The 26,022-nt window shown below is 39.7% G+C and overlaps 2 protein-coding genes across 7 annotated transcripts; one reads left to right on the top strand and one right to left on the bottom strand.

Annotated features, from left to right (window-relative positions):
* Nucleotides 1-114: 114 nt before the first annotated feature.
* On the bottom strand, nucleotides 115-15,776 carry LOC106172070 (cytochrome P450 3A11). Of its 4 annotated transcripts, none has more exons than XM_087019022.1 (15): nucleotides 15,633-15,776; nucleotides 9,916-10,079; nucleotides 7,375-7,441; nucleotides 7,047-7,143; nucleotides 6,600-6,652; nucleotides 6,072-6,168; nucleotides 5,635-5,760; nucleotides 4,984-5,072; nucleotides 4,117-4,274; nucleotides 3,514-3,647; nucleotides 3,076-3,324; nucleotides 2,692-2,838; nucleotides 2,141-2,229; nucleotides 1,598-1,744; nucleotides 115-1,276 (listed from the first exon to the last, which is right to left on the bottom strand). In XM_087019022.1, exons 3-15 carry the CDS (start codon nucleotides 7,425-7,427, stop codon nucleotides 1,033-1,035), a joined length of 1,683 nt encoding a protein of 560 aa, XP_086875148.1. In that variant the 5' UTR covers nucleotides 7,428-7,441; nucleotides 9,916-10,079; nucleotides 15,633-15,776; the 3' UTR covers nucleotides 115-1,032. The 4 variants fall into 4 exon arrangements, with proteins under 4 accessions (XP_086875148.1, XP_086875149.1, XP_086875147.1 ...); XM_087019023.1 differs by lacking the exon at nucleotides 15,633-15,776 and adding an exon at nucleotides 13,003-13,134; XM_087019021.1 differs by lacking the exon at nucleotides 15,633-15,776 and adding an exon at nucleotides 11,646-11,799.
* LOC106171047 (cytochrome P450 3A29) lies at nucleotides 10,761-25,228 on the top strand. Of its 3 annotated transcripts, none has more exons than XM_087019027.1 (14): nucleotides 10,761-10,902; nucleotides 15,986-16,049; nucleotides 16,461-16,563; nucleotides 16,859-16,911; nucleotides 17,404-17,500; nucleotides 18,052-18,177; nucleotides 18,608-18,696; nucleotides 19,416-19,567; nucleotides 20,542-20,681; nucleotides 21,195-21,386; nucleotides 22,164-22,310; nucleotides 23,146-23,234; nucleotides 23,676-23,822; nucleotides 24,257-25,228. In XM_087019027.1, exons 2-14 carry the CDS (start codon nucleotides 15,997-15,999, stop codon nucleotides 24,498-24,500), a joined length of 1,632 nt encoding a protein of 543 aa, XP_086875153.1. In that variant the 5' UTR covers nucleotides 10,761-10,902; nucleotides 15,986-15,996; the 3' UTR covers nucleotides 24,501-25,228. The 3 variants fall into 3 exon arrangements, with proteins under 3 accessions (XP_086875153.1, XP_086875151.1, XP_086875152.1); XM_087019025.1 differs by lacking the exon at nucleotides 10,761-10,902 and adding an exon at nucleotides 11,665-11,808; XM_087019026.1 differs by lacking the exon at nucleotides 10,761-10,902 and adding an exon at nucleotides 15,822-15,887.
* The last annotated feature ends 794 nt before the right edge of the window (nucleotides 25,229-26,022 follow it).

Below are 26,022 nucleotides of genomic sequence, written 5' to 3' on the forward strand. Positions count from 1 at the left end.
CGCGGCTTGCACACCGATTAATCCAGTGAACCAAGATAAGACGCACTTAAAGCTCTACACTCGCATACCAATAAATTCAATATACCAATACCAATATTTAAGAAAACCATCGGGTAAAGCACAAAATTTATTTTACTCGCAAAAAAAAAAAGCACGTGTTAATAAACAATATAATGCTAGGAAACCAACGTTACAGCTATACCGAGTATTTCATACAATCAGACACGTCATATTTATATTAAACACAACAATTGTACACCTTAATACCATATGTGTAGATTTTATAAGACATTTTTGATACATTATGGTAAAAGTACAGATATTTTCACTCAGTTGGGTGACAAGGATAAAAATTAGCTTATGTGATATCAGTAATAACGGCGTGAGTGAGTGTTTTAATGCAGTAGCATAATAGCTAGGCTTTAAGTAAGTGACTTAATGATATACTAATACGACTGTACACAAATAGTGCAATAGTATATTCCACGAGAACGACGCTAACTATTCTACCAAAATAATACAGGCAATAGAGACTATACGGTTAGAGGAATGTATGTAGTAATATCTGCTAGTATACGGGGTATTTTGAAAATTAATTTCCATCAGTACAATATAAAATAAAGAAGTAGCCTACCTGAATAAATAACAATAATTAAACGAAAAACCAAAAAGTACTTTGTTCAGAACATTGATAAACAGTGAATTCGCGCATTTTGAGGATTCTCGTTCTGGCAGTGTGCTTAAATTTTGATCTCTATCCATCTAATAATTCAAACCACGTCAATACACGTCATTTACATCACGTGACTTCCTCAAATAAAAATAGTGACATACATGTTGCTCCCAAAATAATTCAGCCACTGAAAATCCCTGTTTCACGATTATTACAGAAACTGAAATTACTGCCAATTAAGTAGATAAAGTGCACCTCTCTTTTTTTGCGTTCAAACGACATGTCTTTTCCCCACAACATCGCCAACTCCGCTATCAAATCAAATGCTTCGTTTCAAAAATATAAATTATCTCAGCGAATCAAATCTCTCTTTTTACCAGCTTCACGGTGACTCCATTCATGGGGACGGTGGTGGCGCGCTCTACTTTCTTCAGCGGCACCTCTGTCTCGGCGCAGCGCTCGATGGTGAAGTGTTTCAGAACTCTTGCCAGAGCGATCTTAGCTTCCAAGATGGCGAACCTCATGCCCACGCAGTTTCTGGGGCCTGCTCCGAACGGGAGCCACGCCATGGGGTGACGGGTGGCTTTGTTTTCTGGGCTGAAACTAAACAGGAACACGCATGTAAATAAATCGCCCCGAAAAAAAGTGAGGAGTTTTGAGTCAAATAGGGCCTACATATAAAGGAATTCGGTTAAAAAGATTTTTTTTTTTCAATTTTGAAGTTCTTGACGAAAGATTTTATAGCAAAAACACGTGCACACTCACGCACGCACACACACATTCACACGCACAAATACATTCTTAATACACACACATGCACATATATATATAAAGCATATATAAAGTAACAAGCAAGCAATCACACACACACACACACACACACACACACACACACACACACACACACACACAGACGCCCCCTACCGTTCAGGTTCAAACACAGCCGGGTCAGTGGGCCCCCAGACTTCCGGGTCAGCGTGTATAGACAGGACGTCTGCCTGCACGGAGAGACCAGCAGGAATATGGAGACCATTCACCGTACACGGCTCCATACAGCGGCGGTTGATGAAACTAATTTGAAATACAGATGGTTAGAGATGTTCTTCATCATGTAAATAAACGAATGGATGGATGAATAAATAAATAAATAAATAAATAAATAAATAAATAAATAAATAAACCGAAATCGAGAGAAACGTCTCAATAATTTTGAAAAGACAATATTTAGAAGAGGCTGAAAAGATTTCGGTTCAGTTACATATTGATTACGACTAAATTCATAATGGGTTCTTTGTAAGTTTAAAACAAGGTCAGCTAGGTCTCATCATACGGGGTCGACCGATGGCAACAGGGTCGGTCAAATGGTCATTTTTACAACACAGCACGGAAACCAATCAAATTTAACTTCTTTTAAATGCTGCGGCGTTTTAATCAAAGTTAGAACATCGATTGTGATTGGCTACTTACGTGGTTGCTATGGGATGCAGCCGCAGTGCTTCACAGAATACCATCTCCAGGTACGGCAGCTTCTGGATAGTCTCGTAATTGATGTGGTCCTTCAAACAACGAGTAGACGATCTTTTAATTTAATTTTTCAATATTTTTTTTCAATAATTTCTGTATATTAAGAAACAATGCTACAGTACTAGTTCGTAAATGAATGACTATATAAATATATAAATAAAAATACAGGAGGCGGCATTTTCATTTTTCTTTAGAAAATTTTACATGTAATCGGCATCGTCTGATTTAAAATATCTTATCATCGATGACGCATCGTCGAGTTCCCAAACCTCCATGATTTAAATGAATGGAAGACAGGGAAATAATTTTAATTCTGGCAATGCCACATGCCATGATCATTAATAAAAGTGACTCTACTTGTGAAGCCTCGTGTGATATAGTTTATCAAATAAATATCAATAAATGCCTATCGAGACCTTTTGACACTTTTGCCAATCAATAGACCAACATACAGATAGCCTAAATAATAATACGTTTCTACTTCTTCTACCCACCTCATCGCCAAGTTGTTCGTCTATTTCCGCCTGCAGTCGTTTCTGAACTTCGGGGTTCAAGGCCAGTTCGTGGGAGCAGTATCCGAGCGCCGTACTGGTGGTCTCGTAACCAGCTATGATAAACACGAGGCACTGTTCAACGATTTCCTGAAACAGGTGTGAAATGTAAAAGTTACCACAAACTAGTAAAATAATTTTTTTGCAATATTAATTTTTTATGTACTTCTCTTGAATTACAACTAGAAACGGGGGTTTTTGATGAAAAAGAGATAAGAGGGCAATTTAGAACCGCACTCAAGCACGCGCGAGCGCGCACGCCCAGAGGAACAAATATACACCCTAAAGGAGAGAGAGAGAGAGAGAGAGAGAGAGAGAATCACCCACCTCTTTAGACAATCCACTCTTCTGCGGGCTGGTCTTCACATTCCCAGTGCCATTAGCTACATCTCCCGCCGTACCCTGGACGCCGTTCATCTCCCCATCAACACCAGCTATACCGTTGGTCCCTTCCTGCTCCTTAGCGCCACCTATTGAGAGGTCACCGTTTTCACTAGAGTTGGAGCGGCTGACTTGTTCCTTGTTACCCGCCAGAGTGGCGTCGATCATCAGCTGGAGGAGGTCCATTCTTCGGTACTAAGGAAATAGAAATAAATAAATAAGCTTAGTTATTGATTTAATAAATAAATAAATGTATCATGAAAAAGATGCGTATGATGGGGGTATTTTTCTTGAATAGTGGATCTCGTCAGAAACCATGATTCGAAATCTATCAGTAAAATGTATCAAGAAGTAGCATTATACAAAAATAAACGGCTTTAATACCTTTGGGTCGGATTTCCTTAACTGGATGGTTTCCCTGGCGAACTTTCGTAAGCGACCGGACGGTTCGTTAGGCATGTAACACTGCGCCATGTACAGCATAGCGTAAAATAACCGCCGCAGGATAGGGAATATGGCTGCAAAAAAAAAAAAATTATAATAAATAAATAATAATAATAATAATAAATAAATAAATAAGTAAATAAATAAATAAATAAAATTAAATGAATGAATAAATAAATAAATGAATGAATAAAGACAAAATAAATAAATAAATAAAAATTGAACAAATGAAAAAATATATTTAAAATAAATAAATAAATAAAATGCACAAGAAAATAAAAGTACAATTTTATTGAAGCATATGAAATAAAGAAATAGAAATGACGAAATAATTCCAATGCAAGTAGAGAGATTTATACAAAAGTGTAATCTAGACACCAAGATTCAGTCACTTGTAGAACGGCCCCCGGATCCACCGTCTGAAAGGCACTTAACATATCGAAATATAAGTTGAAAAAGAACATTTAAAACTTACAATTTTACAATTATTAAACGTTAAGAAGAACCGGGATCAGAGAGATAGAGAGAGAGTCTCTTTCTTACCAGGAATCATCATATAGAATTTCATCGAATCCTTCCCAAGTTTGTTGAAGAAATCTCTTCCGGCCACAAGAAACGGATGCTCCTTATCGTGGATTGTGTTGATTTGAAGTCCAAACGCGCATGAGGCAATGACTTCCATCGTCAACCCTTGGTACTCTCTGGGGAGATAATAAACGTTATTCACGGTTAAACATTGCGTAAAATTTTACTGCCCCATTAACTTTCCTGTAGCACCCAGGGCCCAGTTTTATAAGGGACGTTTAGCACTAACCAGTGGATAAGCCTAACCAGTGGATAAATTCCCCTAACACCCATTAACTAAAAGATGGTAAAAATGTGTTTTATATACAGTCTTCTAACGGAAAACAGCCAATTAGTTAACTGGCCAGTGTTTAACTGGATTAAATAATTATTTAAAGGTCAGTTAATTAACAGACTGTTAAGGTCTGGTTAGAGTTAAACACTGGTTAGTGCTAAACGTCCTTTATAAAACTATGCCCTGGATTTTCAGGCACATTCAGGACTAGTTAGTCAGCGGATCAAATATGGCGCACACTTGACAGTGGATTTCCTCCTCTCACAGCAGAGGTAGGACAATTAAATATTGGCACGCTTTTAAAACGGGTGGCGCCATGTTTGATCTGCGGACTAGTTAGTCCGTGGATTAACTTGCTCTGAATGTGCCCTTTGAGATCACTGCTGAGAAACTGACGAGGCACTCAGATGATAATAGATACTTGGTAACCTTTGAGAATTTATTTGAGAATTTATTAGTACTTGAAACATATTTATCCTGTTTATAGAACAATGAGGCATTGCACAGGATATTTCCCATTCTATACATTTAATGCATCCACATAGACCTACTTGTAGATATCGAAGGGTTTTCCCTCTTTTGCTTTCTCTTCACACGTCTTTAAGAATGACGTCACGGCTTCATTGATGAGTGGCGACATCTACATGGAAAATAAACACCCGTGGACAAATTACCGTTCTCCAATCTCAGTGTAACAGGGGCTTTAAATAAATTGTAGTAGAAAGGCAGAGTCAAACGTCGACCTTAATACCTGTTACTTCACTCATAACATAATTTAACTCGTAACATCAATCATAAATTAATTATGTGTGAAATATGATAATGATAGACTTCCTCCCCAAGGAGTACGGTACACGTGTACCTCTCTCCAGGCAGTAAATGTACTCGCACACTCATGTTCAGTATGCACAACATTCACACACAATTAAAAGCAACCAAGAGCATGCATTCGCACACACACGCACATAAACTAAAAAAAATGCCCCCAAGCTACATGTGTAAACACACGCACATAAAAAACTCTGCATGGGCATAACTCCGCATTAGAGCACATACACACACACACGCACTCTCTCTCTCTCTCTCTCTCTCTCTCTCTCTCTCTCTCGCAAACAAACACAGGCACAAGCACGCACACACACACACATAAACACACACTCGCACACACACACACACACACACACACACACACACACACACACCTGTTTCATCTTGGACACGGAGAAGGTGGGGTTGGTGATCATGCGCAGTCTTTTCCAGCGCGGTCCTTCTGCCGTGACCATACTGATGCCGTGAGCGTCGTCGGGGTCCGGCTGAACGGGAAAAAACTGCAATAGACACAAAACAGCAACGCTAAGGTACGGTACGTATTCACTGGCTATAATAATAATAATAATAATAATAATAATAATAATAATAATAATAACAGTGGCAGATTAAGAGGGGGTCAGGACCCCCCCTTCGGTTTCTGAAAAATAATCACACCAATATTCTCCTCTTGAAATTAGAATTTTGACTAGTTGGATCATTGTTCTAAACTGTACCAAAGGGCACCTTTTGCCCTCCGAATCACCAAAACATTTTCGGAGCCTTATCTCTCTCTTTCTCAAAATAAATAAATAAATAAATGGTCGCTCACCTTCCTTCCATGAAATGAGCTAAATCGCTTTATAAACACCTCTTTCAGCAGCTCCAAGTCCGTGGTGATGACGCAAGGTACCGGCCCCTCGAAAATCCTGAAACATGATCAACGTGCTGACATGATTATAATGGAAAGGGGAGCTTTTTCTCTATCCTTCACCCTACCTTTTCCTCACCCCTCTGAACGGAGGGGGGGGGGGCTAGTTGGCAAAAATTCAAATATGTACAATCCATGTATATTTCATGGAACCGGTACACGAAAGCTGTACATTTTCATTAAACGGGAAATGAAGTGTATATTCCAACAAACGCAAGGTGTACCTTAACTGTACCAGGATGTATGTGATTTTTTTGTAGCAGAGGTTTGTTTCACGGATTAGACAGAGACATACTAGCCTCTACCAGGGTGGCAGATTATATGGGGAAAAAACCGGAAAAATACAGACCAATATGACTGTCTATTTATCTAGAGACATATCTGTGAATATCTGGTAAAAATCAATCTGATACCATATGGTGCACTTACCCATAAGTTTTCCCATATTTCTTTGTAAGTTTAGCGATCCCTTCTGCAATGTTCTGTGTGAAATAAAAGACATATATTTTAAAAGTGAAACGAAACAATTCAAATGCAAACGTAGGAAAGGAAATATAGTAAAATGAAATTTGGTAAATAAACATTCCACGTTTTAATGTCACTCGAATATGTTCTATATGTTCTATTTTTTTTTTTAATTTGCAAAACTCAAATTGCAAATCCTGTCCTTAAAGTCGCAGAAATATAATTAAAAATATAACCATCAAAATAAATATATAAATAAATAAATTAGACCACACAGTATGTCTTAGATGAAAGTAATAAACAAAGACACAAATAAATAACAAACAAACCAAAAAATAAACACACACAAAATAAATAAATAAATAAATATTGAGAAGTGACCCATTTCTATAAAGTAAACGGTATACTTACCCCGCCCCCGTATTCCCCCAAGTTCCCCAGTAGTAGGTTTGGCGGGGGACCGTCCAGTCCCATGTTCTTGAAGTATTTGAACCGCTCCTTGCGCTGCCTGGGAGAGGAAGAGAGGAAGAGATGTTGTCTTTAGATTACGTTACGTTTACACTGCTTTCTACAAAATCCGTATGCTATTGCTTACAGAGAGGCACTTGAAATCAGGTCGGATTGAAAAGCACGACTAAAGTAATTGTTTATTTTATGACAAAAAACATGTGCGCGCACACACAACAGCACACGTAACACATTGCACGCAGGAGTAGAAACGCGCACGCAATCATCCTACCATATCCAAATCCCAAGCAGGACGCAGGCTGCTCCAATCAAGTATGGCCACATCTTGTTAACTCTTTCTGGAAAAAAAAAAACAGAATTAAATCTAAGCGTCTAGAAAGAGAAACTAATGCACTAATAGTGTATGCCGGCGCTTAACTTTACAAATTATTCACCGCATCCATTCAAATAAATCTTTACACAATAAAAGAAAGACACTCATAAAAATGCAAATGCAGATCACATCGTCTCGACAATAAAAACATTACTGGAAAATATTGAAAATGCAAAACAGCTGTATTTCAAATGTAGGCGACCAACATCCGCGTAATATCCATTATAAGCGCTAAAACTAAATTACCGAGTACATGAGAACTTATCCTATACTTCTCTTATACAAAGCTGACACGTCACCATTCTTAGAATTCCATTATCACACAACAATATATGGTAAATTCAGGTCCGTTATTAAATTTAGACATCGGTAAGTTTCCACGTCAGCCATTAGGGTAGATTAAAGGGGAAATCCATGGGATTTACCCGCCAAAATGGGTTTTCTCGACTGCCACATTTCAGCAAATTAGTCCCAATTGTTCAAGTACTTCATTTCCTACATAATAAGTGGACAGGTCAGTAAGTAAAATAAGTAAATTTCTCGTCTCGTTTATCTATCCCTCTCAGCACTTTGATTTCAACCTTTGATTAAATTTTTAAAGGCTGATACAGTTTAAAATGACTGACCAGTCATTTTTACCCGCGACCATCTTCCTACGTTCCAACAGAAGTATCAACGACAGGAACGCTCCAGAAAAAATACACAAGGGGTTCGTTTTTAAGGTGAACGTGGAGCTTCATTAGTTCTGTGGATGGCAAAATTCTGGGGATTTTCAAACTTATTTAGTGTACCTTAAATGTGCATGATGTACACACAATGGACAATAGAAGTGTCACCCCCTGAATCAGAGTAATCAAAGTTATTAACCTGAAGAGGTGGAATATAAGCAACGTCAGAATATCGATACAGTTGAATTGTTCAGTAAGAACCGTTTCTTTTGTGATATTTGATGTTAATAAAATGAAACCAGGAGCATATCATTCCACAGTCATTTATCCCAAAGTATTGGTTCAGTAGGGGTGACACTTCTATTGTCCAGTGTGTGCACTTCACAATGGTACAGAATGCAGTTGGGGGTGGGGGGGGGGTGGAGATCTCCCGCTTCCCAACTATTAAAAGCTGCACGACTGCACGATGTGAATTTGCAGATTCATGGTCATATAACAGCATATTCGACGCCTTTATAAATGCAGACTTTTATAAGGTATCGACCCTGGGCAATGTCAGCAGATAACGGAACAGGTGCGCCTGCACTAAGGGAACTGACGTCACGAGATGTGACGTCCGGCCACCTGCACTGGGGGGGGGGGGGGGTAATGGCTATCATGTGTGGTGGTAGCAGATGATCTGTCTCTCTCTCTCTCTCTCTCTCTCTCTCTCTCTGTCGCTCTCTCTCTCTCCCTATGTTGCATTCTCTCTCTTTCTCTCTCTCTCCGTCACACACACTTTCTCTCTCTTTCTCTTTCTCTCTCTCTCCGTCGCCCCTTCTCTCTCTCTCTCTCTGAGTGTGTGTCTCCCCCCTCTCTCTCTCTCTCTCTCCGTCGCCCCCCCCCTCTCTCTCTCTCTCTCTCTCTCTCTCTCTCTCTCTCTTTCTCTCTCTCTCTCTCTCTCTCTTTCTCTCTGAGTGTGTGTCTCCCCCTATACACGTCTCAGCAGGGAACACAAACGCCGACATGTATCCCAATTCCAGTCCTTGTACACTGTATCAACATCTGAACACAGCATACCAAATAGAATAGTTTAGTCTAAATTGAATAGGGCAGTTTTCCCATGATAACCCTAAATAAACACTATAAACTGGGTGAAGGTAATGGAGGCGAGAGTCAAGGCTAAGTTGATAAATACGGTAAACGAGTGCACCATCACCCGGGATCTAACACTTGAAAGTGATTAGAAATTAAATAAATAAAAAGCAAACGCTGTTTTTTTAAGATTCTTAGATTCTATGACAACCAACGCATACATCGATCAAAGAAAGCTATCTTTTCTATTTCAATACAGCTCCAAGTGCAATATCTCTAAGTAACAGTGTAGTCCAACACCCCATTTCCATAGATTTTTAGATCGATCTATCCCTGTAGGGAGTCTCACTAGATTACTGTCAGCTTGGCCGGCTTAAGCGTCTGTCCCGCCTACTAAAAGCTGTAAGGGGGTAATTAACTATGGTGTCCGCTCGGCTGACTGCAATTTAGCCTGAGTTAGGTCGATCTAAAACTTAATCTTTAGATCGATCTAAATCTCTGGGAAAGCACCCCAAGAAATGCTGACACAAAATAAGAGAAAAAAATGGGAAGAAAACGAATTTCAGTACTAGTGCTTCTCCGTTATCAGTATAGGATAGACACAATGTTTCATTGCCACAAAGTTTTAACTTCTGTCCATTACCAAGCGCTAGTTTTCCCCAGAAGACAAAAGACACCACAGTACACGCTGACTTACCTGTGTGCTGAAAGCTGTGGTTCCGTCACCGTGGGATAATACTTTGTGTCGAGTTAAGTAACGCTGTGAGCTCTTCTTCAAGTTTCAGTGCTTTTATAGAGGCAGCGAGGCTACAAATGGTATGGATGAACGCCGCAAACCTCACATAAATACAGTGACTTTATCTGAAAAAAAAGCGAGCAGAGGTGAGAAAATAGAAAAAAAGCTAAGGTGAAAATAATATAGCGTTTATCACCTGGCGGAAATCCGCTTTTGCAGCGTTCACAATCAGAGAGAATATAAACAGTGAGTGCAAGCGTCCTGATGCTGATTACAGCAGTGAGATACAGAAGTCATAATTAACGACTTTGCTTCTCACCTTTTACAAATCATTATCATTATTATCACGCTGAAAAGTTCATTTGAAACAAATTGATGCCATATGGTATCAATACTAATGAGAAAACTGCAGCGTCGCAACAAGCGAATAACCTTCAGTAAAACCTCGTAACTTTGCGTACGTGCACGACTGTGCAGTTCCTCTTTCTGAATCTGAAAAATGTCTGCAAAAATTACGAACGCGTGCAATTTGTGTCTGCGTGCTTTGCATGTTTCAGTAAAGAAAAAGACACACCCCGCCCTACTTGTGATCCCTCGATCTTAGGTGCACGCGCACTATTCAACCTTTGGCAAACGTCCACGAGTACAAATAAGTTACATAAGCGCAACATACGCGTTCAGTGTTAAATGCATGCAGCACACGCTCCAGATCTGCGTGCATTATGACGTCAGGTCCGCGAGGTGTATTCTCACCTGCTTTGGACTTTCAAAGTTAAGTTCACGGACACGCGCTCTGTAGCCGCCGCCTGGAGCCACGGCGCAGTCTCAATGTAGGCGATGAACAATGTACTGGAGGCTGGGAGAATTCAATGTATTGACAGCCGTTGTTGTATGACGGATAAGTTCATCTGAATGTAAACAAGGAGCTAGTGCACTAAGGGCGCCAGGGTAAGGGTAATATAGTGACCTTTCTGCACTTTCAGCTAAATGGGCCACGCAACATATATATCCTAACATTCCATAGTGGGTTATATGTACTTCACCGGCGCAAGGGACTAGTTTTTATAAGGCCAAGCTTTAACCAAGGACACGTCTTTTATGAAATTACAAATAATATCTTAAGCAACATAAACTGGGCTTTGATAAAAGGCCGGATAACTTACTTGAGCACTTGGACAACTTTTCATTATGCAAGATCGATGTACCCCCTGTACTACCCTTTGACGTACAGTACTATGTGTAAATTGATTGTGTATGTATATATGTTGAATGTTCAACAGAGCGTGTGGTCCAGTGTATTGAAAACGGTGAAAGCATTTCTCTGCATTTGCACTGAAGTAAAAAGGCAGTTTTGGTGTGTAACTGAGTTTTTAAATCAATAACCAATAAATCAAGTAATCAATCAATCAGTTAATCAATTAATCAACGAATAAATAAATAAAAAACATTAATTTGAACATTTAATCCTGACTGCAACCCAGATATTAAGATGTTTAATAATTTAATAAAGCACCATTGTTTCTTGTATTACTCGTGCTGTTATGTCTCTACGCCAGCCGCTAGGTGTCACTGCTTACCGATCCATGCAAGATGCACTTGTGCAGGTAATTTAGGTCTTCGGTAAGTAATCTTAGACATGCATTTATCTATTAATGTCTCGTTGTGTTGCTATCGGATATGATAATGCTTACATTGCACGTGCGTATCAGATGGTAATATAGGGTGGGATGTACTGTAACAGCTGCAAGTGCGTCTACAACCCCTCTATCTCTAATGCTCACTAGTATCCACCGCTTGTTAGCGTCCAAGCCAAGACCAGGCACGTCCTCGAGGTCGTAAGAACACCACCCACAGGTAAGGCATACGTACCCTGTGCCTTTATTGATACTGGTAACAGTATTGTTTACATTGGAACTGAGCCAATAATGGTCGGCGTTAAGCAAGAGAGACGATGTGCACCGATTCTTGTTATTTAATTCTGTCGACTATTTTCTACGTTCGCCTGTTCATATGCAGGTACATTCACGGTTAACGTGACATTGTTAATAAATGTGCTCGACCTCACGTGACCTGCGCATGGACCGTGTCCGTTTAGAATTGGTCTGTAAAACGCTGACCGTGTAAGCTGGATGTATAAAGAGAGAGGGGGTGGTGACTGGGGGGGGGGGGGGAGGGGGGGAGGAGGTGTTGGCGTTATTATGCTAGCACGGTAGGTTAATGTACTGTAAAGTCCTCAGTCCAAAGTTGTAACGGCTAGAAATGTCTCTGGTGGAGAGTTCATTTAATTTTCTCAGGTAAAATCATCTTGAAAATTGGGACTCAAACCCAGTGGTTGCCGATAGCGTTATATCCCTGATAAGCAAGCACTCATATATACATTTGTATCTTGGTGGACCGGTATCACGTTTTATCTCCGTGTTGCTGTTTTCGCGTTTGATTTCATGTTGTTTCAAGCAGCACTCTCAGCACGTGGCACAGCCGCATATACTGCATGTATTCCACAAGTCCGTGCACGTGTACTGTGCCACATACATACATATTGAACTGGTCAGTGCATGTATCCTCGGCTGCCGTACTCAGTGTGAAGATCGATAAGACTCCGATGCAGATGTACAGTACAGCTGTGTTTGTATGGATCTACATTACTAATTGTACGTGTTGCTCTATGTTCATTAAATGCACGTCCATATGCTATGCCTATTGCTATTCTCTCTCTCTCTCTCTCTCTCTCTCTCTCTCTCTCTCTCTCTCTCACACACACACACACACACACACACACACACACAAACATTCACGTTATCTCTCTTTATGTACCCCTTTCCATGTACTTCCACTCTCTCTCTCTCTTTCTCTCTCTCTAACACACACACACACACACACACACACACACACACACACACAGACAGACAAACACAGTGTATATACATACACGCATGCACGCAAGTACGCACGCGCGCACACACACACACACACACACACACACACACACACACACACACACACATAAACACGCACAAACTGTTTATGTACATATCCAAAAGAAAATACCTGAGATTCCCCAGTTTTCAAAGCGGGCCACAAATAACACCTGTCACCCGTGGAAAGTCACCAACCTCGACTGCAGATGTTGCCCCTACCCCTGTATGTTCTTACAGTGTTGTGTACAACGCTTCCATCACACGATGATATATAATTAATAAACACTGCTCAGCGCGCTGCAGTGTATGCGAATACTCACGCATATATGTTAACGTAAAATGCAAGAATCAGTGAGAGAAAAACTTACTATTAACGCTGCAGGTTTTTGAATGGGCTTCTACTACCGTAGTTTATTATTGGCGCATTCTTTGTGAATGAAATCTATTGTTGTTGTGCCCGAGAACATGTGTTGTTGCTCTACATCTCGCCTACTTCGGGTCAAATAGTGTTCTTTTCCAAAGAAATGCTACCTGTACTTTGGAGTGCTGGGACTCTCTGTGTAAAAAAAGGTGCCATTTCTATACAGCACCATGACCATCACTGCCAATATTATCCAATGTTTTTTACACCATCAAAATCATTGAGTCCCCTTTGTTTATATGGTTTAAGTGTTAATTGTTTGTTGTTCGTTCTCCAAATACACATATCAGAAATAACGCACCGTGCAGCTGACTGTTTATATGACTTAAAGTTCTGCTCGATACTAAGAACTAACTATTGGAATTTCTCATTATTTGCAGACGTCATTAACTGCACTAACTACAAGTTTCACAAAATCTCGGTCAGTCATTTCATCACAATCTGGGGCACGGTTCACACACTATAGCTCCATTGCACGCTAGCACATACTTTCTATTCGTGTCAGTGACTGTTTATAGGTGGGCGGAGTCCTTGAACAAAATGCTGTCTAGGCCCCAGAACACTGAACCCGATCAGTACACCATGCGAACATTTTAAGGCATTTAATGACACTGAAAAGTTTAAGTTTCTCTCGCAAAATGCCCAGTGACGTGGAGAAAAAGCAAATCTTAGACCCCATTTCCAGAGATTAGATCGATCTACATTAGATCGACCTAACTCCCTGGGGGTTCCCTGGGGGTTCCGAGCGGACACGAAAGTTAATTACCCCCTTACAGCTTGTAGTAGGCGGGACGGACATTTAAGCCGAATTATCTGACAGTAATCTAGTGAGACTCCCCGCGGGGATAGATCGATCTAAAAGCTCTGGGAATACAGCCTAATACAGACGAGAGGGTTTGAAAAGTTTTATATAGAATATTTCTGTGTTTAATTGATAGGTAATTTATTTTAGAGAACTTTCATGAATTTTAACTGTACTTTCATAGGTTTAAGTCTCTCATAACCCTTAGCAGGTTGGGTTTTATTTTTAAACGTGAGACGTAAATAAAATCATTATTATTATCAGTACGCCATTGACGACCAGACTGAAAGCCGAGGAGAGAAACTAAATTGCTAGCTGTTGTCATATTACTGACAACGACATTGATAGGACCATAGACGAGCTTCTCCTCCATTATTATATAGATAATCCCGGTATAATCTGATTATCATATTGATTTTATTTATGCATGTTAATGTTTGAAGTATTTTATTGTAAATCATGGAGAACTGATTTTGTAAATGTCAGTGTATAATAAAGTTTTTTGCAAGAGAACAGATAGAATTAGAAAGACGTTCTGCAGCTACAAGCCACCGCCAAGGCACTTAATTCTCATTATTATTAATTATCTATTAATTATTTAACTAAATTAATAAGTCAACATCAAAATCCATCCCTTTCCTGACCTATCCTGAAAGCTTAACCAAAAACCGCCACAAAACATTTTGCATAATGCTGCTACCAATTAATTAATAAATTTATTATTGGATCACCGCTAAAATCATGCCACTTTAAAGTAAGCCCATTTCAGACCTATTCTAACCAGATCATCAAAATCCACCCATAACTTCTTGAGTTACGCTGGCGACAAAGACAGAAAGAAAGTGGCTATATGCTATCACGTTTTTATTTATTAAATTACTATTATGTATACTAGTACGTAAGACGGTGAGAGCATTATTGACTTTAAATAACAGTTTTAGTTTTAGGCGGTCAGTTCTTTTCAGAGTTCAAGAGTCTCATGTACCATAAATTATAGTGTTTGCTTAGTTATAACTCACAACCTTAATCATAGTTTTTTTTTAATTTTCGGCATTGTTTCTGAGATATGTACAAGGTCGGTGACTTGTAGGCCCATGAGGCCGGGTGATTTGTATATCTATATCACATGTTACTTAATTAAATAAATACTATACATACCCTCCTTGGCGTTGGTAAAAACAAATGTCATCAATGTCACAATTGCTGTCACAGGGTATAAAAAACTGGTAACAGGGTTTTATAGATTTTTTTTGCTTTGTTTCATTGGATCGCCACATACGTACGTCTTCTCTTTGGTGTCTCTTAATTTTAAAAAGTTTCTCGATCTCTGCGACAAGCGACATTCTACGAGAATCAGCTGCAGTTACATTACATGTGCATCTGCGTATTCCGTATCTCTATGCACTGTTCATAGCTTAGCTTTTCTACAACTGTATGTTAACCTAACATCTCGCTTAACAATTATTACATGTACATATATAAACTATTAAAATCATTTAGCGACACGTAAATGTAACGTCTTTAATTTTCAACTTACCTGTCAGATCATTCAGCGCCCACGATATCTATCACCTCTGTGAGTTATGAAACAAGTTATATATCCGATATATACACGTATAGGTCCTATATAGGTACGGCAGCACTGCACACGTGGTATTAATAGCACTAAGTACAAGTAGGTCAATATAGTTTTCAATAGTATTCCACGACCTTCACCACCGCATTCACGCACGTTGCTTTACGTCGTTAACACATTTACTCTGTATATTAGCTGGTGGTAGTGTATTGCACGGTAACAACGTAATATTGGCGTAGCTCGCTTTCTCGTTAACTTTTCTCTACATTGTTGCGTGCATGTAACACACTGACCGCTGTTTATTTCTGTTCCAGGCTGAGACGAGATGTGGCCGTATTTGGTAGCCGTGATTCTGGTCCTGTTTGGGATTTATTACAGGTAAGCAGGGTGCTACTACTACTACTACTACTACTACTACTACTACTACTACAGGTCTTGAGCAGGGTTCTCTATGTGCTTGTGTGTGTGCGTGTGTGCGCGCGTGTGTGCTTGTGTGTGTGTTTGTGGAATGTGTGTTTGCTTGTGTGTGTTTGCTTGTGTGCGTTTGTGTGTCTGTGCGCGTACGTGTCTATGTATGTGTGTGTGTGTGTGTGTCTGTGTGTGTGTGTATGTGTGTGTGTGTGTGTGTGAGAGAGAGAGAGAGAGAGAGAGAGAGAGAGAGAGAGAGAAAGTTTATGTGTGTCTGTGTGAGAGGAATTTCCCAAGCTGGATGGAAGTTTAATTGTGTAGAATATAAACGTTCTTAAATATAAATGATATTTTTCTGGCATTTTGCTCCATGTTTTTCAGACACAGAAGGCATGCCTTTCAGTATTTCAAGCGGATGGGGTTAGATGGCCCTACACCCTCCATACCATTCGGGAACCTCACCGAGATCGGGTTTGGAAAAGGGGTACTAGGCAAATTGTATTATAGAATTTGAGAGAGAGAGAGAGGGAGGGGGGTTCTGGGCATTTTGTATTATAGGATTTGAGAGAGAGAGAGAGGGGGAGAGAGAGAGAGAGAAGGATTGGTTCAATAATCGAATAATTCAGACTCAGACAAGAAGAGAGAAAAGAAACTTATATAGAAACACTTTTTCGTCCGAGGAAGGTTATGTATTAGTTTAATTTGCAATCAATGTTTAAAACGCTCCATATTCTGTCACATCATGAAAAGTTTGTTTTATTTAATTTTTGTATTCCTAGGATCCCATGGAAGCTCCAATGCGGTGGACTAAGAAATATGGAAAGTTCTATGGGTAAGTAAAATGGTGGTTGCGTGCGTGCGCGCGCGCGCGCTTGCGTGTGTGGTTGTGTGTGGGGAAAGGAAGAGTATCTTCGGGGAGGGGGTGTTAAGGAGGCTAATATTACTTTTTTACTTTCAAGACGGTCCCGTTGGGATTATCACATGGCCATATATTGGCAAATAACGTATTGGGATTTCACTGTCTGATCTGGTGGGTTGATGGCGCGAGGTGGACTGCTGTCAGTCCATTATGCCTTCAGTCTGAACGGGCCGTGAGGCACGTGGTTTTTGGTTTGTTGAGTAAACGGTAGAAATACAAGTTTCTCTTGGACATAACATAACATAAACTTCCTCTCGCCTTTTGGTTATTGTAAACTACTACATCAATTTAGTTTGTCATAAAAGCTCACTGTTTATATACGTTGAAGGTCAAAGTCATATTATAGGACAGCCTTATTTGTAGCAATGGTATATATACAAATGTATTTATCTCTTTATTCTGCAGTATCTTCGAGGGGCCCAACCCGATACTTATCAGCACAGACTTGGATTTTCTGAAGGAAGTTTTCATCAAGCGCTTCAGTCATTTTCATGCGCGGAAGGTGAATATTCGGACGTCAGCGTTATACTGAGAATTGGAATGCCCGGATGATGATGACGTTGTGTGTGTGTGTGTGTGTGTGTGTGTGTGTGTGTGTGTGTGAATGATCGAGTGCAAATACATTTTTTCCAATTTTATTTGTATAAAGTATAGACGATCTTTGATTACAGGTTGAAAAGAAATGACATTTTCACCAGAACGCTACTTGAGATCGTGAAATGGGTGTATAAGAATACTTGATTATGATAACAATTTTTATATGATCACAGTGGCTTTGTAATCAAAAGCTTTCAAATAACTGGTAAAGAATACTGTTATCATCAACCACTGTTGATTGCCTTTAATTATAATTGTGACTGAGAGCCAGTGACATTTTCACCAGGACGCAACTTGAGATCGTGGAATGAGTGTACACGTATGGGAACGCTTGATTCAATTATGATCATCATTTGAACGTGGTCAACGTAGTTTTGTAGTAAAAAAGTATCACATAACTGGTTATGAATACTGATATTATCAACCATTATTCCAATATCCCTGATGCCTTTCCAGCCGTTCCCCATTGCTCCAGACCCCAATGATGAGCGCGGGGTCAACATGGTCATTGCCATGGGGGACAAATGGAAAAGATTACGTCTGAACACAAACCCGGCGTTCTCAGCTCTGAAGATGAAACAGGTAGGAGACGTTTTAATCCAAGGTTTCACCAGCGGTGGTGGTTAAATTTGGTTAAATTTTGTGCATTTTATTATACAGTGTATCCAACACTCAAAGGGACTTTCTAAAATCCTTCATTGCGCCTTATGATATGAAAGGTCTCAAAAATGGTACACAAAATGTATGTGTACAATAATTTTGTAACAGACTCCCAGCGGATCCCGTTGTCAGAGAGCACCATTTTTCCAGATAAATTGAATATTGTTCCCCTTTGATATCAAAAACAAAATGACTAACATTTTGAACCAATCCGAAGTAGATTTGAAGGGGTATTATTTGGTTTCTTGTTTGCAAATAATGGGCAAGCCTTCTGGTGAAATACCGCGGCAGTACTTTCTAGAAAACTTGTCTCAAAACCCTCAAGATATAAATGATGTAATTCTGCCTTCAGATGTCACCACTAATCAATGACTCCGTGACGAGACTGCTTCGATGTCTGGAGAAGAGATGTGAGGAGGGAAAACCGTTCAATATTCAAAGGTAATATCAAATGCCGCCCCCCCCCCCCCCCTTTTACTGGTATGCCTTGTAGTGATTATGTGTCGCTGAATGTTGTGGATATAAAATTTATATATAGTTTGTTCAACTTTGATTGGAAATTTGAGAATTTAGCGGACATACGCCTGCTGACAACGATACACTCCCAATGAAAAAATTGACAGACACATTGAACACTAAAATAATTTTTCATCTAAATGAGATAGCTCAAAACTACAAACGGTTTATTCTTATTCATATATTAAAGGTACATACAAACCGAGCATCGGTGGAGCGTGGATTCCCAGTAACACATGTAAACCACTTCTACTAGATTATTATATGACTCAAATAAATTCGACATGCCAAGGGATAAACTGAATAGATCACTCGATCAGCCATAAAAGACCTTTAGAATGCTCCTTTCTTTAAATTTTTGGTTGTAAATTTAACCTACTTTCGTGACCTACTTTCCTGCCCCATTGACATACAGCTTAGAATGCCAGCAGAAAAATCCGTTCAAACATCATTTTCAGGTAAAATTAAACAATGCCTTTCGGAAATTCTCTTAGTTATACTACTTGAAACTATATGCTGGCATTTGGTTGGTTTTTGTGACAAAAAATTGACTTTGTATGCATCTTTAAGCTATCTGCGTATTTAATTTCAAGTATTTAGCTCAATTATAAAAAATAATCATGACAATAATCTTTGGCGTTCAGTGAGTTTCAGGGACTGACGCTGGAGGTGATCGCGTCCTGTGCCTTTGGTCTGTCCATTAACTCAGTGGAGGATAGAAACCACCCCTTCCTCACCGCGTGCAGGGATCTGTTCAACCGCCTTGGTAACGGCCGGCTGAGGGTACTGGTGGCATGTAAGTTGGCTTTATAAATAAATATCCCACACCTACAGGCCTTTTAAACGTATTAGACGTTTACTAACACTACCCGCAGATCTTTTAGCACTAACGCTCATATTAACCACATAACCCACAAATTAACCAACGCATCGTACAATTATTTAACACCAACAAACAATACCTATCACTTACATTCATTCTCTCTGGTGGTGCTAGTAAGCTTGTGGGTTATGTCGTTAATATGGGTGCTAGTGCTAAAAGATCTGCAGGTAGTGTTAGTAAACGCTTAATCCGTTTGTAAGGCCTGAACTATTGGTGGTAGAGTTTCCGTAGGTTGGCATAAATGATAATAAGGAAAATATAAGTATAATATATTGGCACTACCACACAAACTGTACCACAATTACGGTTCTCTGAACATGTATGTAGGCTTGATTTACGCTAATTGTTTCTTATTTGTTACAAACCCCATGCCTGGTACATAAATACACACACATACACACACGCACGCGCGCACACACACACACACACACACACACAACTAATATTAAGAGCCCGGAGGAAGACATATACATAGCGTTCTTAGACTTCAGTAACTTGATTTTTCAATATTTAGAAAACAAAAAAGAATAAGATTTAATTTACTCTATTCGTGACTGTATTCTGTGGAGGTCCTCAGCTGGGTAGGGCCTATTTTTTCTGTATAGCATTTGTCACAGTTTGACATGCCCTCACTATCCCTACATTTACCTGAATTGGTTCAATATAATCACGGTTGAGCTATTGATACCGGGCCGGGCGTCTTTGGCCCTTTATCGTCCAAACGTGCAATGGTATTATGAGGGGACTTAAAAGCTTAGATTTGCTCAAAAAGCTCCTTAGCTACTTAATGGATCCTAGACCACATGTCACTCAAGTTAACTTACGGGTGCCACTTTTCGTTGATAGGAATGGTATGGGTCTTCTAATAACATGATTTTTTTTTGCAGTCATGTTTCCTGAAGTTCGCAGGCTTCTGTGGAAGTTTTTCATTTTCCTTCGTTTGTTTATCAAAACGGACCCCTTCTCCAAGCTGCGGGCCCTTGGGTTTGAAGCGATTGCCGCCAGGAAAGCAATTCACGATCCTAAGGTGAGTGACAGGACTGCAGTAGTTGAGACAAGATGTGTGACGGGATTGTGGTAGTTGAGACAAGATGAGTGACTGGATTGCGGTAGTTGAGACAAGATGCGTGACTGGATTGCGGTAGTTGAGATAAGATTACTGGCGGGATTGTGGTAGTTGAGACAAGATGACTGACTGGACTGCAGTAGTTGAGACAAGACGAGTGACGGCATTACGGTATTTGAGACCATTATGTCTGCCATGTTTGATAAAAAGTTATATCATAATCTACATGTGGGTAATTAATTATATCTAAAAATATATAGGTCCTGTGTAAAATTGCATGTATAAAACGCATTTAAATTTTGGTAAAATATGGTGATTTTGCCTTGAATAACTAGGCGTGGCACCGATATGAGTTTTCGGGCACTGCTTAGCTGGTGGGTGCAAATGTGACATTTATTATTTACAAATCCACCTCTAGTACTACACGGTAGTACAGTCACATAGTTTTAATGTTTGCGTACTTTTTTTATGTAGAAAAGACGTGTGGATCTACTACAATTAATGCTGGACACGCAGATCAATTCCACCAACGGCCAAGCGGTCAGTAACAGTGACCAAGAGGAGCTGAGTGGTCTTAATATGAATGGAGAGACTGGACCAACGGCCCAAAGCAGCGGAGAGTTGAAGACGAAGAAGATAGCAGACAGACAGGGGTTGTCAGAAGAGGTATGTGTTACCAGGGTTAGGGTACACGAGGATGTTAAAAGATAGCAGACAGACAGGGGTTGTCAGAAGAGGTATGTGTAAGCAGGGTTAGGGTACACGAAGATGTTAAAAGATAGCAGACAGACAGGGGTTGTCAGAAGAGGTATGTGTAAGCAGGGTTATGGTACACGAAGATGTTAAAAGATAGCAGACAGACAGGGGATGTCAGAAGAGGTATGTGTAAGCAGGGTTAGGGTACACGAGGATGTTAAAAGATAGCAGACAGACAGGGGATGTCAGAAGAGGTATGTGTTACCAGGGTTAGGGTACACGAGGATGTTAAAAGATAGCAGACAGACAGGGGATGTCAGAAGAGGTATGTGTAAGCAGGGTTAGGGTACACGAAGATGTTAAAAGATAGCAGGCAGACAGGGGTTGTCAGAAGAGGTATGTGTAAGCAGGGTTAGGGTACATGAGGATGTAAGAAATAGACGGATTATTTTATAAACTGATTAAAGTTCTCCCTGACTCACGTTGATAATACCTATTCACACTGGAACGAAGCGGATAGTGAGTAAGTAAACGGTCTTATTATGTGAATGATGTGTACGATTTTATGTATGTACTTTTTTATGTCTTTCATCCTTAAGATGGTTATAAATAAATAAATAAATAAATAAATAAATAAATAAATAATTTTTTCGACTCTTACACCTGATATAAGGAAACGATGCATATCCAGCTACCGGCGGAAGCAGTCTTGCCTGAACATTCTGTTAAATTTAATTATTTTTTCAGGAAATTCAGGCTCAGGCGAATCTGTTCATCTTGGCCGGGTATGAAACTACCAGCACCGCGCTGACGTACACGGCGTACGAGCTGGCGAAACATCCCGAAGTCCAGTGCCAGCTGCAGGCGGAAATTGACGAACACTTCGGAGAAGACGTGCGTGTTGTTTGAGTCACGATTTGTGCGTTTTTATTGATAAAAATAAAGAGCTCAGCCTGGAGCTACACTGTTCCTTGTAGATGGGAAGCGTTCTGCCGTATTGCCCCATTCAAAACAGAGGACTAAAAGGCCATTCAGAATGAGAAGAGCAGAGTGCTAGCTAGGCCGCAGCCTAAATATGGCAGTCCTACATGAAAGGAAGACCGCTTAATCCTGTAATGGTCTCTCTGCCTCTCACACGGCACCCCACGCGTCGTCCCTCAACCGGTTGAATTGAGCCGAGATTTAATTGCGGTGTTCCTGCAAGAACGACGCGTGGGGAGGCGTATGAGAGGCGTAGAAACCATAACAGGATTAAGCATTCTACCTTTCATGTAAGTCCGCCATATTTAGGTCGCGGCCTAGCTAGCACTCGGCTCTTCTCATTCTGAATAGCTTCTAACTAGTTCGAGGGTCAAATATGGCGACCCACTACAAAGGTTGTCGTCTAATCTGCTAATAGACACTGAATAGATATCCCGTGGGGAAGTACATGTATATAAGTGGGTCGGCCATATTTGACCCTGGACTAGTTAGTCCCCTATTCTGAATGAGGCCATATTTTGTTTATACTCATTTGGAACCATTTTCTCAATACGAATATAGCCTCCTTCAATGACCTGATAGTAGACTATCTAGTAATTGGCATTTATTAAGATGTACCAGTACAGGTGGGGTCGGGTCTTCTGGCTAGCAAACCCAACCGTCTGAATTCAGTATATAAATGAAGTACCAGAAACAAGTCTTTCACCGATATCTTTTCATTGTTTAAACATGCCTCCATATATTTCAGACTGAAATAAGCTACGACACAATTCAGAAGTTGACCTACATGGACATGGTGATATGTGAAGTGTTAAGATTACATCCCATTGCTCCACAGTAAGTAGTTGATCTACATGGTGATATGTGAAGTGTTAAGATTACACCCCATTGCTCCACAGTAAGTAGTTGATCTACATGGTGATATGTGAAGTGTTAAGATTACACCCATTGCTCCACAGTAAGTAGTTGACCCACATTTCTCCATATGATGTAGGTTTCGGTTGTATCCCATGTATCACCGCTGCCACCATGTTGAATGATAATATTAAATGCATTAAAATAGCTGTGCTTTACGTAACACCTTAATTGTCACTGGCCAGACTACGCCGCTTACGTTAAAATGATTAGATTCTATAGTGGAGGCGAGGAGACCATTAGAGGATTATAAGCGGCTACCTTTAAAGTGAGTCGGCCATATTTGATCCTTGGATCTGTGAGACCGCGGATCAACTTGTTCCGAATGCGCTAGCTGTAAATGTTGAATATTTTCCTCTCCAGGATCATCGCCCGTCAGTGCGTGGAGTCCTGCACCGTGAACGGACTCCATCTTGAGAAAGGTTTGGTGGTGGCGGCGGATGTGTGGTCGATACATTACGACCCAGAGCTGTGGGGGCCTGAAGACACGACAGTACTGTGCCCTGAGAGGTATTCCCCCCTCTCCTCCCTCTGTCCCCCCTCTCTCTTTCTCTCTCTCTCTCTCTCACACTCACACTCTAGCTCTCTCTCTCTCTTTAGCTCCCTTTCACTCTCTCTCTCTCTCTCTCTCTCTTTCTCTCTCTCTCTCTTTCTCTCTCTCTGAAACACACACACACACACACACGTCAAGTTGCATGTGGGCATAAGACGTAGCAGTATCAGATGAAAAGACGTGTGTTGTAAAGAAAGGAGTTTTAATAATCCCTAGCTCACTTGTTTATGTGAAAATGGTCCTTTTTCTTATACTATTGAAAATAAAACATTTTATAGCCACAACACAATACGTTCGAATGCATGCTAGTGCGTTTTAAAAGTATACTTTGCTTGATCATCATTGTTTCTTGCTGTCGCCTAAGTGTTTTCTAATAATTTTTATTACTAAGGTTTAGCCCAGAGAGGAAGGCCCACAGGCACCCCATGGCGTGGCTGCCGTTCGGAGCCGGACCTCGTAACTGTATCGGGATGCGGTTTGCGCTGATGGAGGCTAAGATCGCGTTGGCGGGCCTCCTCAAGAGGTTCTCCATCCAGGCGTGCCAGGAGACACAGATCCCACTGAAGAAAGTAGAGCGCGCAACAATCGTGCCCGAGAGTGGAGTCATAGTGAAACTAATCCGCAGAGAAATGTAGTACTTTTAAAAAGACAGCCTCGTACGAAAACACACCTAAATTAGACTATAATTACCATAACGAGGTCCGAAGTAACTATGACGTCACTGACTAAGCGATTGGCAATATTGAATGATATCTGAGACACTGCTTTGCTTAAAAAGAATTAGAAATCATAATAAGGACCCATTTATATTTTTGTAAAAACAAGGCATAATACAGGTAGTCAAAAGGCAAAATTTGATTGATTTTTCTTAAGGATTATGTTAAATGCATGTCTTATTATTTTGAATTTCAACTTAAGTGCAGTATAACTTTGTACAACTTAATTCAGAATATTATCTTCATAATGTAAACAAATTATCTGTGACACACACTTTTACGGGTACCAAAACATACTTGTAATTGTGTTATATATATATATATATATATATATATATATATATATATATATATATATATATATATATATATATATTTTTTTTTTTTTTTTTTTTTTGATGGTTAATACAGTGTGGTTCCTCTCACTGTGTTATATAATGTAAGTACAGTGTGGTGTCCTCGTGCTATGTGTTTTGGAGTTCTGTCTAGCTTGATGATGATAAGAATACTTGTAGTTGCCATTCTAGTTACCTGCCATACTGTCTCTTTGCAAATTATTAATCTTGTTAAGTAAGTTATCTTAATTAGTATCACAGTATTATTATGTGCAGTAACAATGCAATATTTTCTGAATAAGTGGAAGACAGTTTTACTTTTTGACTTAAGATTTACATGGGACTAAAATACAGCTTCAGTATTGAAAAATGCTCAATATCTTGGAAATAGCAACCAAGTTAATTTTGCTTCTCTCGACCTAAAGAATGCATTTCAGCAAAAAAAAAAAGTTTACAGCTGTCGTATGTGTTTTTCAATGAACTTTCTGATGCAATGCTTTGTTCTCAGGTTAGTACGGAGTGTGCTGGTTGTTTTTTATTCTGTCTTGTTTCAATTTTTATTCTAAGTTGGAGTAAAATGAACTGGACATGGAAACCTCTATGTACAGATCTAAATCTACAGTCCGTAAGACTGGACAAGTGACCAAATATCTGTTGCAATACCATTGTATGAGACATGCACATTACAGTAAAGGGTTATTTGATATGCCCTTTTTGGAGTCATTAGTACATGATTCTATCATAACAATTTGAAACACCGTCATGATTTTTCGAAAAGGCATACAAATTAATGCCTCTGACAAACAAGGCAGCAAAACTGTCAAATTAACAGACAAAAAAAAAGAAAGAAAATAAAGATGCAAAAATAGGTCATTTTGTCAATTTTGATTCAATAATAAATAATGCTTATAATAGCACAGTCAGTCAACACTGAATTTTAATCATGCACAACAGGTAACATGGTTAATAACAGGAACGGATCCAGAGATATTTTCGGACAATGTTCCAAAGTATCTTTTTTGATCAATCCTCCATTTTTTATGGTCTTCCAACAGAACAAAATAGATACCCGTCAATGTAAACCCAGAAGTCGGTCTCAATCCACC

Source organism: Lingula anatina, chromosome 8 (assembly GCF_051362555.1).
Source record: "Lingula anatina isolate TDL-2025a chromosome 8, LinAna3.0, whole genome shotgun sequence".
Classification (NCBI taxonomy): domain Eukaryota; kingdom Metazoa; phylum Brachiopoda; class Lingulata; order Lingulida; family Lingulidae; genus Lingula; species Lingula anatina.